Raw genomic sequence first — 16,885 nt, 5'->3', positions numbered from 1 at the left:
ACCTGAGCTAGACTGGGCTGGAGTCGACGAAGGGATGTGGTTATAAAAAAGCGGATTTGGTTTATCCAACAAAAGTCTCCTCTTTGGTGTTTGACAGAGATGCACAGCCTTGCTGTGAATGGAATCGCTGTGCTATGAATTGCCATGAAATTTGTATGAAACGTTCATTAGGTTTTCTAGACTGGCTTCCCCCTTGGCCAAGTCTGCCATATTTGATCGCCAACTGTATGATATACCTTCATTATTTAGTTCTGACTTACGGCTGTGTGTCCACCAAACCCAGTGTAAGTGATTACATGATTGTTCTTTCCTTCTCCTGCATCTGTGAGTCTGTCAGGCTCATTAGAGAAGAACAAGAAGGCTGTGCAGAAGCCACCGGGGAGCAGTTTCATTCACAATACAGTGGTTCTGCCTGACTGATCGTCTGTCTAACCCCTTCCCTCCAGTTCCAGAGAGAAGCTTAAGAGAACTTTGGACCTGGGAAGTTCGTAATGAGCCCTTGCTACAGTGTCACCCTCTGACCATGCATGCACTACCACCCACAGGCTTTTTCTATCTGTTTTAATCACACCTATGGTGTATTGGGTGCTTTTTCCACGTTTAACTTCGAACATATCTAGGCAGGCAGTCATATAGTCATTTGTAGGCATAAAATTGTATAAATTGAACTGTTTGTATGCTTGCAAAATGTCCATTGCCTAATAAACATTGTACTAAGCCTATGATCAACAGTGTAAGTGTGTCATTGTATATATCCAACTTTCTTGAATCAGGATTTGCAGGATTGCTCGGTACTTGATTACTCTGTAATTTTGTCATCAGATCCACAAACACAAGAGATTTACAAGGCCCTTTCAATGTCTCAGCAGGACCCAGCGATAAACATGATTCTGGATTTCTTCATTCTAATTCATATGACTGACTAAATTTGTGTCTTAAAAGGGTATTTAGTCATGATTGACATTTTAATTTTACTTAATTTACCAGGCCTGCCAACTATTTCACGATTAATTTGCAAATCACTGTCATGGTGGCTTCAATAGTAATGAGAGGCCCATAATAATATATGCGTGCCGTGCTCATGTTAAATTGACCAGACTGAAATATGGTGGAAAATGTTGGCATATTTTGAATGTGAGTAAAGCTCTGACCCTTCTATATAGTGAGTTATAAGTGAGTTATATGTTATTCATACAGTAGGTCTTAGCGGTCAACATCTGTTGCCTTGAATGTATCTATCTATCTATCTATCTATCTATCTATCTATCTATCTATCTATCTATCTATCTATCTATCTATCTATCTATCTATCTATCTATCTATCTATCTATCTATCTATCTATCTATCTATCTATCTACAGTATCTATCTACAGTATCTATCTATACAGTATATCTATCTATCTATCTATCTATCTATCGATCTATCTAACTATCTATCTATCTATAGATATATATCTATAGATCGATATATATCTATGTATATAAGCTTATTTTTCTTTACTTTGGCAGTTGCAGGAATTAAACATTTCAAACAAACTGATGATCCAGCACTACACTGCTGTCACAGAGTCTGTCCTCTTCACCTCCTCAGCCACCAAGTTGGACACTCATAGGTCAGCTGAGAAGATCTGCCTGCATCCTGACTTTCATACCGGGGGAAACATTACAATTTACAGTGACCAAGGTAAACACGAGGTAATACATCAAATGAAGAGAAAAAGTAATCTAGGATCATAGGTAAACCAAGAACATATCATCAGTCTACACCATATGATATCAAACATAATTGGTACACTATAGGATGCCAGGTCTGCAAATGGTCATAAGTGTGGATGATGTCTACGGCTGTCACAATTATTCCATAATTATTTGAGATAATTGCAATCATTTTGCATAATTGTCAGAATCATTTCCATTCATACCGTATAAATTAATCTGTTGAAAAATATTCATCCATTTTCAGAAATAGCAGATCTACAATCTCGAAATGCAACACTTTGTGAGCTTGATCTGCTATTTCTGCTATATATATTTTTTTAAATATGCCCTGTTTTGGCCATAGTAGCCTACATTATTTATTTTGGTTTATTCGATCATTTGTCATATCTTCCCTGTGAAATTTCTGATTACAAAGCCTAAAAGCAACAAAAAACTAAATGTACTAAGTATTTATATGTTCCCATGTTCAATGGCAAAAACACAATTAAATCATTCAATCAATTGCAATTACTCATGTGACAATGAATCTAAAATGTCATGATCGTGACAGCCCTAATGATGTCATCATCTATCTGCTCCACAGAGCCCATGCAGGCCCCAGCACAAAACAAAGTGACTCGGACAGTCCTTTGTGCCAGTAGCGATCAGGCTCCACAACCAAGCTTGACCCACATAGTGTGTTCTGTTCTTGGATTACTGACCAGGCAGTAGTACTCCATGTAGGCACATTTGCACATGGACTGCTGGAGTAATATAGCCTGCCCTACACTATACACATAAACATGACAGATGCCTGTTGTTAAGGATAACTATATTATGGTAAATGTTTCTTTGTTGACAGGCTATTTTTAACCATTCATAGACTCTACATACCAATGTTGTAGACCGGCTGACACTGTACTACATGTATACCTCAGTCACTCTGATCATAAATGGTAAATGGTAAATGGTGCATTTATATAGCGCTTCTATCCGAAGCGCTTTACATTGATTGTGCCATTAACCCATTCACACACACATTCATACACCAATGGCGGAGGAAACCATGCAAGGCACCAACCTGCTCATCGGGAGCAATTAGGGGTTCAGCGTCTTGCTCAAGGACACTTCGACACTAACTCTAGGGGAGCGCCCCAGCCCGGGATCGAACTGGGAACCTTGCGGTTTTCCAGTTCACTCTACCCGGCCACTCTACCCCTGAGCCACTGCCGCCACCATCATCTTTACCTATAGGTGATAGATGCAAGTTCATGAATGTATTCGCTGCATATAGAATGTGCATTATACGCTACTTTTACTTCTCTGTATGTTAACTCAGTGCAGAAGGCTATGGTCAGACTCTAAGTCTATTTATTCAATCTTATTTTATGTATTTATTTCTCTCTCTCTCGACTCTGAATCTGAAAACACGCTTTCATTCCTTTACAGTTAATTGAGTTCATATTTAGGCGCTTCACTGCTTCACACTAGGCCAGTGGTTCTCACAGCTTGTACATCTGCTATTTTAGATTTTTTTTTTTTTTTTTTTTTTACAAATCCTCTCTTGGGCCTTGGGGGTCCTTTTGCCTAGTGCAAACTCAAGGGGTATAGGCTACAATACTATGCAAAAACATAAAACAGCTGTTTGATGTTTTTGCATAGTATTGTAGCCTATAATTGTCTGTCATTAAATGTTTCGATGAATTGAGTACAAATGGAAACAAGCCATATGCTTTCTTAGATTTAAAATCCTCTAGCAGACCTTGTATTTAACTGTACTTCCCTGTGCTTGTTTTTTTTGCTAATAAAGTATTCAATCAATCAATCAATGGGGTGTTTAGGGAAAATGGGGATATTACCTCACAGACCTGGCAACACTGTAAGCAGTCTATCAGTGTTGCCATGTCGGCAACACTGGTAGACTGCTCAGTAAAACAATGTTGTAAAAAATGGTTAGTTGCGGGTTGCGTTTTTTTTTGTTGGCTTGTTTCTAAAGTGTACGTACTTGCTTATTTAGGCTTGTTTCAAAAAATATATTATTATTCAAACCAGTGGTTCTCAAGTATTTTAATGAAAATGTTTTGTGACACAGGGACCATTTGTGTTGTTAGAATGTTTCAAAAACATTCAAAATATTCCACATTTTATTTCAAGAGTTTTTGAAAATAGCAGATCCACAAGCTCATTGTAGATGGGCTATTTTCAAATAGCCGATAATTAAGTGCTCATGTTGTGGCTATCATTTGCATCTTTTGGGCTTGTTTTCCGAGACCTTGCTGCTTCTTTCTCTCACAAAATCTGGCAACACTAGACCTGGCAACACCGTTCACGGACTATGCGCTGGATAAACCAACCAGTATGGCGGACAGCGATAGTGACTTGGAGACAGACAGGTTTGAATCGGCTCTGGACGCCTTGTTAGTCCGACACTGCAGCGACCAGTCCAGTCTGAACAGCAAGGAGTATTGTTCCGAGTTCTGTACGGTATGTTTAGTGGTCTGAAACACGGAGGAATGCTCTTTGTTTGGCTGTCATGCTAACCTGGCTGCTCCACTAGCTTAGCATTGTGTTAGCCATAAAGCTACATGATGAACACACAACAATAACAATGAACACTCAACTGTTTTGTGATTATCTGGGTGCTATAACGGTATCAACCTATAGATCCACTGGTTATCTGGGTGCCTACGACGGTATCAACCTATAGATCCAGTGGTTTTCTGTGTGCCTACGGTATCAATCTATAGATCCAGGTTTAAATTCTGATGTAAGATTTCAGTTGGTCTGCTGCAGTGGTGGAAGAAGTACTCACATTTTTTTTTACTTGAGTAAAAGTATCAAATACCCCAATGTAGACATACTCCTTTACAAGTAAAGGTCTGGTGCTCAGAATTTACTTACCTAAAAGTACAAAGGTATTGGCATCAAAATATACTTGAGAGTACCAAAAGTAAAAGTACTCATTATGCAGAATGTCACATTTCAAGTTTAAAAAATGTCTAAAAAATCTTTTGAAAATAGCAGATCTATTAGCTCACACAACACCCTGTGATCGAGCTTGTAGATCTGCTATTTTCAAATCGCCGAAATATGTATACAGCTTAAAGGTAGGCTAAGTGATATTTTTGGGTTAAAACAAAAAGTATTTTGTTAAAAGGTTAAAGCACTATATTCTGATAGTAATCATTGCTATAGAGTGTTTGTTCAGTAACAGGAGTCTCCCCGTTTCTCCAGCTCTTTAATAAACAGAAAATACATTTTCTGGTAGGTGTCAAAATCTCAGCCAATCAGGAGAAAGTACCAATTTTTAAGCTTAATTTTTGTGTCATCACTTCCAATTTCACTTGTTTAATCTATATCCTGATTGAGTTCTCTATCCTGATTGGATAAATTTGGAAATGAAACTGAAACAAAAATGTATTTTGTGTTTAATAAAGAGCTGGAGAGACAAGGAGACTCATTTTACTGAACAAAAACTCTATAGCAATGAGTACCATCAGAATATAGAGCTATTTTGCAATTATTTGAATATTTGCAAATCACTTACCCTACCTTTTTAAGTGGTTAAAGTATGTCTAGTAATAAAAAAGAAAGAAATAATTAGTAACTAAAGTTGTCAAATAACTGTAGTGGAGTGAAATTACAAAAAGATGTAGTGGAGTAAAAGTAAAAGAATTGGAAATACTTCACTAAAGTTAAAAAATACATCAACTGTGTTCAAGTACAGTACTTGAGTAAATGTACTTTACACCATTGATCTGCTGTTGTTGCTGGTTAGTCCCTGGTTGGTGGCCAAGTTAAATGATCTATTGGTCTTGCTAACCACGGCCAGCTGACCCCTGTGTGTTTATATTCAGATGGCCTGTGTGTCCTGTTAATGTTATGCAAGTTGTTCAGTTGTGTAATTATAATGTCTATGATGTGTGTGTGAATTGTGACTTAAGATATTGACATCTCTTACATACAAGAATGACAAGTCTTGAGTCTCTACTGGTCAGCGAGCCAGTGCATCTATTTTCCGCTGTTACAAAAGGGGTTGCAAAGGGGTCAGCTTTACACATACGTACCTACCGTAAATGTTTATAGCAATAGCTGCGTGCATGTGTGTGTAAATGAAACGTGTTGTTGCCCTGTTTCTCTCCCTGTGCAGTTGGTTGAGGAGCACACAGGCAGATGGCAGGTGCCTCTCCCCCAGCTGAAGGTGCTGCGGACAGCACTCTGCAGCTTCACCAAAGCCACCGCTGCCTTTCCTGATGACTGCCAGCACATTCGATATGCCCTCAGCAGTCTGGCTTTGTAAGTCACCATCTCACTTAATTGAAGGTTATGCTCTCATGTTCATAACACTATCAAATACGTTTTCAAGACTGTGCTGACGATAGTTGCCCCGTTTGAGCATCACAACTGCTGTCATTCGGCACAACAGTTGTCATTTGGCACAAGTTACAGCCAATAGTCGCATACTATTATGCCTTTGGCTGTGATCATGACACTGGTGCCACAGCTTGTAATCAGCCATTGAACAACAGCACAGTGATAGTAAATAGGCTGAATACACAGTAAGTTGCCAGACTTCATGGCCAATATATGAGAAATACATTTGTTTTAATGAAAAGAAAGTCAGATGTGTTACTGAGTGAATTAAAAAATATATTTTATTTGTTTCTGTTCATACGTTTCATTGTGTGTTGTATTTTTGTAGGAGCTACTTTGAGCTGATGCTTTTCTTCAGCAAAGAGGAGTTTGTGGAAGCTCCCATGAAGGACATCCTAGACTCCTTCCAGGTGAGGACAAAGTAACATAACGTTGTTGTTCTTGTCTCAGTCGTCTCATCAAAGAGATGAGAAGGTGAGAGGTGTGGGGGGGGGGGGGGGGGGGGGGGGTGAATCAAGTCTTATGCGTCTCTTTCTGCAGGAATGCCACTTGCGGCTTCTGAGGCACAGAAATGTCTACTTCGTGCAGGTGAGGCAGACCATCAAAGCAGGTGGCCCCTGGGAAAGTCCAGTTCTCCAGGGCATCATGAGAGAGACTTCCCCGACACAGACAGAGGGTAACGCTCATCAACCCATACTCTACTACTACACACTTGAAACTAATTGCTCCCATTGGGATTAATAAAGTCCCTTGAAGACACATGCTAACCCCCCAAAGGCCCCCTCATCGTTCACATTGTTCTTCTCCCTCTGTACAGTGGATGAGTTCTTAAGCTCTGAGGTGCCCGTGTTCCTTGAGCTGCGCGTGCGCTACCTGCAGGCGTGTGAACGTGTGCAGGAGGCCATGGCGCTGACCAAGACGTGCCTGGAGCACAGCGAGGCTGGAAAGCACAGCTACTTCCACCAAGCTTATCTCACCTGCCTCTACAATGCCTCGCTACATGAGCACTTACACAAGGAGGTAAGTACACACATGAACGTTAACCCATTAAGACCGGGAACGCACTCTGTGTAACCACTTAAACCATTATTTCATACTTTGGATATTCAAAAATAGTAGATATACAAGCTCACACACGCTCTGAGCTTGTAGATCTACCTTTTTTTGTATTGTGAAAATGTTTGCAAATCTTTGAATATACATATTTTTTAAAGCGAACATTTTACATATCATTTTGGAGGTCCTTGACATGAAAAAGTTTGAGAACCACTGATATAACAACATACGTTTTTCAGAAAGGGGAAGGGGAAATGGAGAAGTCAGTAAATGAGATAAAGCAAGTCAGAAATCTGTGGCAGAATCCTCTGTGTTTTATACTGCGAGCGGGTGTCACACACTGAAAATAGCTGTTCCTCAAGCTCTCTGATGCGTTGTGAGCTTGTAGATCTGCTATTTTCGGTGTGTGACACCTGCAAGCAACTGAGTATAAATGAGGCTATATGTATCATGCATAATCTCGCTGCTTAGATGGCTGAGCTGGATGGCCGTGATGCAGTGGAGATCATCTGCAACACCGAGAGTGTGGAGAAAGGCGAGGTGCTACTGTCGCTGTGTAAAGCCTTCCTCAACCAGCAGCTTCACAATGGAGATATGTACTACATCTGGTTAGTCACAATACCCTTAGACATTATACACACACCACAAAATTCCTCTATCAGAATGATATTTGCCCTCAGGACAAATTGACGCCTAGGCCTGCAACTATTGATGATCTTCTTAGAGATTATTCAGACGTTTCTCCCCCTCCATCCAGGGATCTGGTGTTCATCTGGAGCAGACTACATCTAAGGGCTCATCCCTCCAGACAGAGCTTCCTGGCTGAGTGCCGCCAGATGGCCTCCTCTGCTTCCAATGTCAGAGCCATCTTCCCCTTCATCAAAGTGGTCACTGCAGAGGTAGGTCCAGGATCACGCTGCCGTTTCCCCCCGTGTCCTGTGTGTCAAATTATATACTATATAATAAAAACAATTGATAACAAAAAAAAAATGTATATACTATGAAGCCGAATTTATACTTGGTTGCACGCTGGTGTTGAGCACCAAAACCGATCTACAACGCGATCAACGCGGCGCATTTTCACTGAGCGACACAGCGCACAGCCAAGTATAAATACAGGGTAATGTAATTTACTTATAATCAATGAAATATAATGTGTGTTTTTGTGTACTGACAGCTGGGTAAAGACGGCATCCAGTTCTGTGTGGAGCTCTGCGCCCATGCCCTACAGCTATGCGACCTGCAGGCCGACCCAGTGACCTACTCCTTGGTGTGTAAGACCATCGCTTTCCTGTTGCCCGATGACCTGGAGGTGTGCCGAGCCTGCGCCTTGCTGGTGTTCTGCCAGGAGCGTAGCCTGGAGGCCTACAGGACCGTGTGCCTGCTTTACAGGCATCCTGACGAGGAGCTGCACCCCTGCAACAGCCCCATCCCCACCAATGTCCGCTTCCACATGCTACAGGTTGGAGAGGGACTGCCAGCATTTTATTACCACATGAACCCTAGCGTCTCTATTCTGGGGTTAACATTCAGCAAAAGTAGCAAATCTACAAGCTCACAACACGACGTGACACGTTTTGAGCTTGTAGATGGGCTATTTCTGGCTAAGCGATTTGGTGTAGAAGGGGAAAAAAAGGAGGGAACTTTATTGTTAGACAAACTAGCCTACCATGATGGAATAAGCGGGTTTCATGCTTAGCATATTTTTCTTCTTTTGCTCCCCAGATACTGAAAGAGGGCTTGTGTTTTGATCCAGAGTTCTGGAACCTCCTGACCCTTAGAACCCACTGCTTGGAGCTGTTCAGCGACAAGGCCCTGAAGGCTGCCGTGCTGAGTGAGATGGAGGCGGAAGAGGAGAAGGAATACGAGCAAGTGCTGATAGCAGATCAACACCCTGGTGAATTGTGCCCTCTGCACTCAATACACTCGACTCAAAGAATCTCATTGCACTCTCAGACCGCAACAGACAATTGGACAGGAAAGCTGTCTGATTCAGGTGCTACTCAAGTGAAGAGGAGGAAATGGAGGAGGAGGCAGAAGAGACCCCTATCGCCATCTGACGACGAGGCAGACTTCGGCGACGACCCGGAGATAAAATTCTACGGCAAGCCCTCGTTCGCAGCTATTAATTCCCAGTACTCACTAAGACGCAAATACACCAGAATAGAAGCTCCTGTCAAATTACCTCCCAACCGCCAGAGGGAGTACTTGTCTCGATGCGTGAAGAACAATATTCTGAAAAGGAAAGGTCGCAAGAAAAGGTGGTTGCAAGGGCTTCCTTTGTCAGAGTCGGCACAGGGGCTCACAGAGACAAAGGTCAAGGTCAAGGGGAAGAAAAAGAAGACTTCACAGAGATTGGAACTCTCTTACCCGGAGAACGAAGTTTCTCTTGAAGAGGAGGATCGGGGGATCATGGATGAAATGGATACAGAGGGTGGAGGGCAGGAGGAATCTCAGAAGGAAAATAAACTTGAAATAAATAATGCACTCAGAGATATTACACATGAAAAGATTAAAGAACTTGAGGAGAAAAGGCTTGGGATAGGGAGCGATGTTGATGTGGTCGATGAGAGCAGTCTTGGAGAACATGTGAACCAACCAGTGTCTCACACAGAGGTCAACTTGACGTCTTGTGAAGGCCATCCTCCCAGCGAGCCCGAGCTTCCTGCCCATACTGCTGAAAGTGGTCCTGAGCTTGGCGAGCCAGCCTTTGAGCTATTAGGTTGTCCAATAGAACTGTTCCATAATTACTCCCTTAATTCTAAAAACACTGATGCTGGGACACTACAGCCCCCACAGTCCCCAGAGGAGGCACATACACAAAATGGTGACACACAGCTGGAGGAGAAACCACTGGTGGAAACAATAAAAGGGTTACATCCTCAGGTTAGTTGGCTCAATTGCTGCTGTATTGAAAGATGATGTTATGGCTCTGTAACTAATGTTGACAGGAAGAAAACTCGACTTTTTGAGCTTACGTGCTCATCAGACTGTAACTAATGTTCTAGTATATTCAATAGAATTCCCTTTTATAACCTGGCCCAATAATATACATTACTAATTTGGTGTGTGAAAAACTAGACATATTGTGCTCAGTAGAGTGCATACCTCTGCAAACAAATGTAAATGTAATTTGTAAAAGTTAATGAGGGTCAATTCAGGGTAGCCCACTGATATTTCCCATCAAGTGTCAAGACATTCTGCCCATCCATTCTTGATTTTGACCTTGATCGTAACCTTTACTGGACATCCATTCTCAAGTTGTTTTGCTAACAGACAAACAAACAAACACAATACGCCAAATTATAGACATTTTTACTGTAATTTGTTTACCGTGTTTACTTTTTCTATTTGCCATGGATTCAATTCAAAGGTAATCAGAAGTTGTTGTTGTTTATCATGTTTCTTTTTCTTTCTTGAGCAGGTGAAAGTCAAGGAGACGTGGAAGGAGAAGATGCTCCGTTCCCAGCGATATTCCCACTTGATGCACCACTGCATCCTCTGCCAGAAAGACTTCAAGGGCTTGAATGTGATGAGACATGCCCTCTCCCACCTAAAGAAGAACAAACTCAGATGTATACTCTGCGGAAAATGGTTCAGGACGCTTCCATTTGCCAAAAACCACATAATGGACCACATTGACACAATGTGCAAGGATAACGACAAACCCAGCAAAAAGGACAAGGGAAAACCCAACAACAAGGACAAATCCAGCAAAAAGAACAAGGGCAAACCTAGCAAAAAGAACAAGGGAAAACTGAGTGGCAAGGACAGGCCAAGTGGAAATAAGCCAGACATCGAGGTAACTCCAGTTAACGGAACGGAAACGGTTTCAGAAAATGTGAACCAGGATGGAGATGAGAAGCAGAAGAGCAAAAAGAACAATCTCAAAACTAAACCAAGCCTCCAGCTCAGCAGGGAGAGCAGGATCATCAGAAATCTACGTATCAACTTAAGAAAACTGCACAAAACTGGCAACAACGCTGATTCCTCTATATCCAAGCAAAATGACTTCACGGACGAACAAGTGGTCTTTTCAGAAGACTTTGTGATGGTGAGACATCATGCGTTTGTGGCGGAGCAAGCAGGAGCAGAGGAGGTGAAGGAGAAGAGAGCAGGGGAAAATGGATATGGTGGTTTTAGCGTGACGTACAACTTGTGCCCCTCCGAGCTCTGTGACAAAGTGTTCACGAAGGTTGGCCCCACACTAAGACACGCCCTCAAATACCATCCGACTGAGGACAGGGTGCTAGAGAAGACATTTGTATGGTCCAAGTACAAATGCATCACCTGTCAAAGGTAAGTTGGTACAATCTCAAATTATTTCATGTTTCTCTGACCATTTTAACAATGTAACAAGTGTTTTTGCTTAATGTCCAATACTTGTTGCTGCAGTTAAAGAGAGGTAAAATCTTTGGTTGAAATGTCCTCAAGAAGGCACCCTTTTTCCCAAGTGTTTAATTTTTTTTTATCCATGACCAACCATAAAAGTAATTATAATTAGTTCTCAAAATTAATAGTGTCCCACATTTTATTGATTCAAATTCCGATTCTGCTTATCGATTTCAGTTTTTATCGATTCCCTGTTTGGTTCCATCCAAAATGGTAAAGAAAGAAAAAGATGAGGCCAAATGTATAGATAACAAAAATGTCTTCATTCTTTTAAGCGTTAACTGAAGTAAATAGTATTTACTATTACCAGTACAAACGCTATTGTACCTGAGATAGTCTATGCAAATTGCAATTTAAATATTATCCTTATGTTTATTCCATGACAAATTGACAATACAGTGGAACACGGTAGCAGATTAACCATTTGGGGATAATAACATTTTGAGCTGCTTGTTGTCTTATTTGTAGGAAACCAACCGGAACCTTAATCAATCGTATGTTCCTAGACATGCAAAACAAATGCATGTACACATGCATGCACTGTCAGGCGTATTCATCAGCCTTTGTTTGCTATAATGAATTGGTGTGTCTAGGAAATGATAAGCAGAACGAAATGTAATTATTTTTATGGGTACTTGGGATTTTGGATTTGGTTCCTGAACTGAATTTCGTTAGCCAACCAACTTAAATGGATTATGTCAGTCTGTATGAATAGTACACGAATCTTGAATAAGGCCGTCTGTCAAGGTTTTGTACAAATTCTGTCCTGTGCCGACTGAATGAGCATTGGTTGTTTCTTTTCCAACGGCAGGCAGATGCAGTTCCTCCCGCAATACAAGGACCACATGAAGCTCCACGACGCTCCTCTACGGTACTTCTGCTACCACGTGGAGTGCAGCATGCGCTTCTTGACCCACCAGGAACTAAAGGACCACGTACCGATCCACGAGCCCTTTAGACCGCAATGTTCCTACGCTGGCTGTCGACAGCAATTCTCGTTCATCCAGAGTCTATATGATCATGAGTGGAGACACTACACCCCAGCACCTCAGAAAGAAGAGATGGAAATAGGACCCAACAGGCACAAGACGCAGAGCGCCGAAGCTCCGTGGAAGCAGAGGGTGAAGATAGAGGAGATTTGGATGCAAGGTGGGAAGGGACAGAAGGAGAAACCTAAAGGACATCATCAAGAGATCTCTAAATCTGGAACGCTTACGGAGACTGATGAAAGTGAACCTCGAGGACAGAGCGCAACAGTCTCGGACCCTGACTGTGATCAGAACATGCTCAATGTGCCCACTGCTCCCGAGATGGTCGACATTTCCAAAACAAGGGACTTTGAAAGCACACTCTTTAACGGACATGTGGAGGGAAGGGGAGACCAAATGTCTGAGGGAGAGATCGCCGCCTCCAATGTTCACGGTGAAGCAGATCCAGAGCAGAAGACCACGGAACCCGGCTTGGACGTCAAAGAGTCTGAGGGGACGGTCACCGTCTTTGACGGTCTGGAGGAGCTGCGGAGCACCAAGCTCAAAACCTTCAAACCGGAAGATCCTACCAACACGTTCTTCGTCAAAACTCCCTTGATCCGGCCGCCACCCTCCTCTTATATGAACGAAAAGGAGCTCAGCATGCGCAAGAGGAGGTCCGTCGAAGAGAGCCCACCAAAGACCCAGAGTTCGACCTATAGGAAGTACAACAAAAAGTTGCAAGACAAGCAGGTTAAAGAGGTGATCCCTGAGGTCAAGACCAGAAGTCGTTGCAACAAGTGTCTGTCATTCTTCAGCAGCGTAGAGGAAATGCAGAAGCACCAAGCCCTAAACACCTGCTCTGCACTCTTTGGCTTTGATTCAGACGATGAAAGTAAGTATACTGTCTTTAGGGCTGCAAAGTATATTACAATATTATAGATATATTTTAGCAAACAATATATAAGATTCCATGCCAAGATTGTGTTTATACTGAGTGTGTGTGTGTGTGTGTGTGTGTGTGTGTGTGTGTGTGTGTGTGTGTGTGTGTGTGTGTGTGTGTGTGTGTGTATATGTATATATATACATTATATATATGTGTGTGTGTGTGTGTGTGTGTGTGCGCGTGTGTATGTACGTGAATGAATGTAATGTATATACTTTATGTATGTATGTATAGTTAATTTCCCCTGAAGTTTGCCCCGGCAACTTTTGCCTAGACTGGCCAGAATCCACAGAGAAATAACTCTATCTTGTCTGCCTCTTATCACACAGTCACATAATAAGGTAAAGTCTGCAAATGTAAAGATAACAAGAAAGTAATAGATGAGCCATCACAGCCACACTCGCCCAACGGATTCTGCTGGCACACTGGACTTAGGGTCTATAAGTTGTGCGTAAATATATCTGACCGCCGGTCTGTGTGCCATGAGCTCACAACACAATAGTACCATGGATAACAACAAGCTCAAACAACCAAATACCATAATAACAACTCATGTGTGCATTGTAGTGTAAATTCATGCACAACCATGAGCGTTACAATAAAACGATGCTAAAAGCAAAGAATAGCTGACAGGGCGGGTGTGGTGATGAAGAAATATTTGTATTTTCCCCTTTTAATGTGATTGCCATAACATTTCCGTTAAATTACAGCACTGAAGAAAATTATTTATTAATCATTTAACCACTTAAGCCCTGTAAAAAATAATAATAAACATGGACCATCTATTAGCTCTTAACACGTCACACTGCGATACGTTAAGAGCGTATAGATCTGTTTTTGCAAATTAACTTTTTTCTAATCTGTATTTGTTACGTTTTTGCTTATAGTGACATACGTAGTATAGGTACGCCAGGTTGAAAGTGGTTAAACTATTATTTCAACATGCTTTCTTTTCATTCCTAGGTTAGCGGTGAAGAGGCGTTGAGACTTGAAAGGCCATGGTCATCTGTCAGCTGAGCTGAAGGACAGCCATAGAGATTGTGATGGAGGATATTTCTCCAGTAGAACACTGTCTTATCATTTCCATACTTAAAGGGCCACTCCATGATCAGATCATGTTGGGAAAGATTTCAGCAGTGGAAGAGAGTTACACCTCATGCTTTGACCAAATCCCACTTTGATACATGGACCAGGGTTACACTTGTCTTTTCAGTTTGACTTGTCAGGATGCTTTCATTGTCAAGTCAGAATGCTCCCTGCCCTTTTCTCAGGAGTAGGGATGGTAATTGAGAAATGTTACTAAATTGACCGATTCCTTAGAATCCCTTGACTGAGCACATTTATTATGTTGACTACAAAGACAAACAACAATATTTTGTTTTTAACTTTAATCTGTTGATTTTTACGTCCATTAATGCCCATTAATTGATCCATTCCATTGGTTCATATTGTTTCCATATTGGTTCCTATGCTTACTTCCCGGTGCTTCAAAACGCCGCTGAGCGCATTCATTGAAATGATAGCTGGGGGCGGGGCAATCCGCCCTCTAGTTATATTATACCTCTATGATCCCCACTGATGAGCCAGACCCCACGTACTGAAGTGGCCTTTTTATCATTTTATTTTATTGCCTTTTGGCATAAATACGTTTTCCTCAGATTTGTTCAACGTATTGATATTATCATGCTACATTTGAATATCTACCTTTTTATTTGTGATTTCTCGTAGAAAATGTATCTCATAGACTTGTAATGAGGAGCAGGACTGCTGCTCTCCTTACGTCTCTGGTACGGTTCCTGTCACCATTGCAGAATAATCAAAATAAGAAAAGAAGGCTCTCTATTGCACATGCCATTTTTATGGGAACATTAAATCCCATCACAAAGACATATTTGGCCAAATTTAAAGAGCACATTTAAAAAAAACATACAATTTTGAACCAAAGTTCTGTACTACAGTATCAAAATATAAAGTACAATAAAAAAGACAGTATAAGGCTCTGTAATTAAGATGAGACTCCACAGGACAAACAATTACAAATGAATACGACTTTCAGTGTAAAATGTGCACACATATAATACAGTATATGCGGATGCATCACAAATTGCGCATTGAACAGACAAGTGTAACCACAGCCATAGTATAAGTTGCAAAACAACTTCTCAGATATCTGCTCCTCATACACTTCAAAATCTATCAAACCTGTGAACTGTTGAACTCTGGTGACTTAGATTGTTTTTTTCCATTTGTTTGGATGATATTGTCAGGACAAGGACATGTTTAAGTCCCTCCAAATATTACATTTTTACGAACTTGTCAGCTCTACAATAGCTATAAATAAGTCTTGGTCATTGGAGTGTCATTACACCATGGACACATTCTCAATTTGTAGGAAATATTACACTGTATTAGGGACTGATCCAACACTGTCATTGCCAATAGTAAATCACTAAGTGTTAATTACTGTGCGCTGATGTAACTGGGCCTGCAACTAATGATTAATTTCATGATTAATTGGTTCATCTGTGGATTTCTGTGGGTAATCCTGAATGATGTAGACCAGTAAAATAAGATAATTTCCAAAAGAATGGTAAATGCTCAGCACAAGTTCTGATCCCAAAATCTTGATATTGTTTAATATATTTACCCAGCAGACAAATGTAAAACTTTTCACTTTTTGATATGGAACACAGACAAGTTTTCACATTTTTGTGAAGTTGTAAATAGTAGTAGTACACATTAGGAATATTTTCATGATGCATAACTAAACGGATCATATCAATTAAATGATTTGACGCATTTTCTGTCAATCGATTGTTTCATCCTTAGAAGTAACAATGTAACTGCAACTACTGTATTTCAAAAGTACTCCTACTACAAATGGTTCATTTTACTTTTAATTTTCAAGTTTGTTTTGGTCAGTTTGCGAAGTATTAGTCACATAATACATATAAGTTATGTACATACAGCTCTGGTTTGACAATTTTATGAGATGTGCACTTAAACACATGCTTATTTATTTGTACAAATGTTAATAGGATGAATTTGTACTGAAAATGATGCCCTTCCCACCCCCTCTATTTTTCTTAAAGAAAATGAATTTTGTTTGAATAAACAATGAATAAACAAACAAAGCTGACTATTTGGAATTATTTTTGCAGTCAGTACAGTATGTGACATGCAGCCTACTTATCCTAGTATTTCCTTCATGCCAGTGGATTTTGTTAGACATTAATTTAAAGACATAAGCAAAAAGCAACTGGTGTGCTTTGATTTTAATTAACACCGAACACTCCATGACAGAGTGTGTTTAACTGCATATTTAAACCAAAATAAATCATACATCAAACGGGTCAATATTTTTATGGCTTCAGTTGAACATGTTTTTCATCACACTGTTGCTTCCAGACTAGAATAGTGGTTCCCATCCTTTTTTTCCATAGAGCCTTC

General features: G+C 40.8%; 1 protein-coding gene across 1 annotated transcript; it reads left to right on the top strand.

Moving 5' to 3' along the window:
• Positions 1–4,048: 4,048 nt before the first annotated feature.
• Positions 4,049–16,569, top strand: LOC311064494 (zinc finger protein 654-like). Its single transcript, XM_084084336.1, has 12 exons — positions 4,049–4,183; positions 5,850–5,995; positions 6,402–6,483; positions 6,614–6,749; positions 6,891–7,093; positions 7,601–7,737; positions 7,887–8,028; positions 8,307–8,591; positions 8,855–10,015; positions 10,554–11,428; positions 12,333–13,384; positions 14,399–16,569. The coding sequence occupies exons 1-12, from the start codon at positions 4,058–4,060 to the stop codon at positions 14,401–14,403; spliced, it is 4,350 nt and encodes a 1,449-aa protein (XP_083940462.1). The 5' UTR covers positions 4,049–4,057; the 3' UTR covers positions 14,404–16,569.
• The last annotated feature ends 316 nt before the right edge of the window (positions 16,570–16,885 follow it).

The sequence above is a fragment of the Gymnoscopelus microlampas genome (genome assembly GCF_963454915.1).
Source record: "Gymnoscopelus microlampas genome assembly, chromosome: 17".
NCBI lineage: Eukaryota > Metazoa > Chordata > Actinopteri > Myctophiformes > Myctophidae > Gymnoscopelus > Gymnoscopelus microlampas.
Note: the sequence above shows the minus strand (reverse complement) of the source record. Positions and strands in the feature narration are given on the sequence as shown.

Excerpts from the sequence above, each read along its gene's own strand:
- LOC311064494 (XM_084084336.1), top strand. The coding sequence starts at position 4,058 with ATGGCGGACAGCGATAGTGACTTGGAGACAGACAGGTTTGAATCGGCT. Across the intron at positions 6,750-6,890 it reads TTCCCCGACACAGACAGAGG|TGGATGAGTTCTTAAGCTCT; the intron begins GTAACGCTCATC and ends CCCTCTGTACAG. Across the intron at positions 10,016-10,553 it reads TAAAAGGGTTACATCCTCAG|GTGAAAGTCAAGGAGACGTG; the intron begins GTTAGTTGGCTC and ends TTTCTTGAGCAG.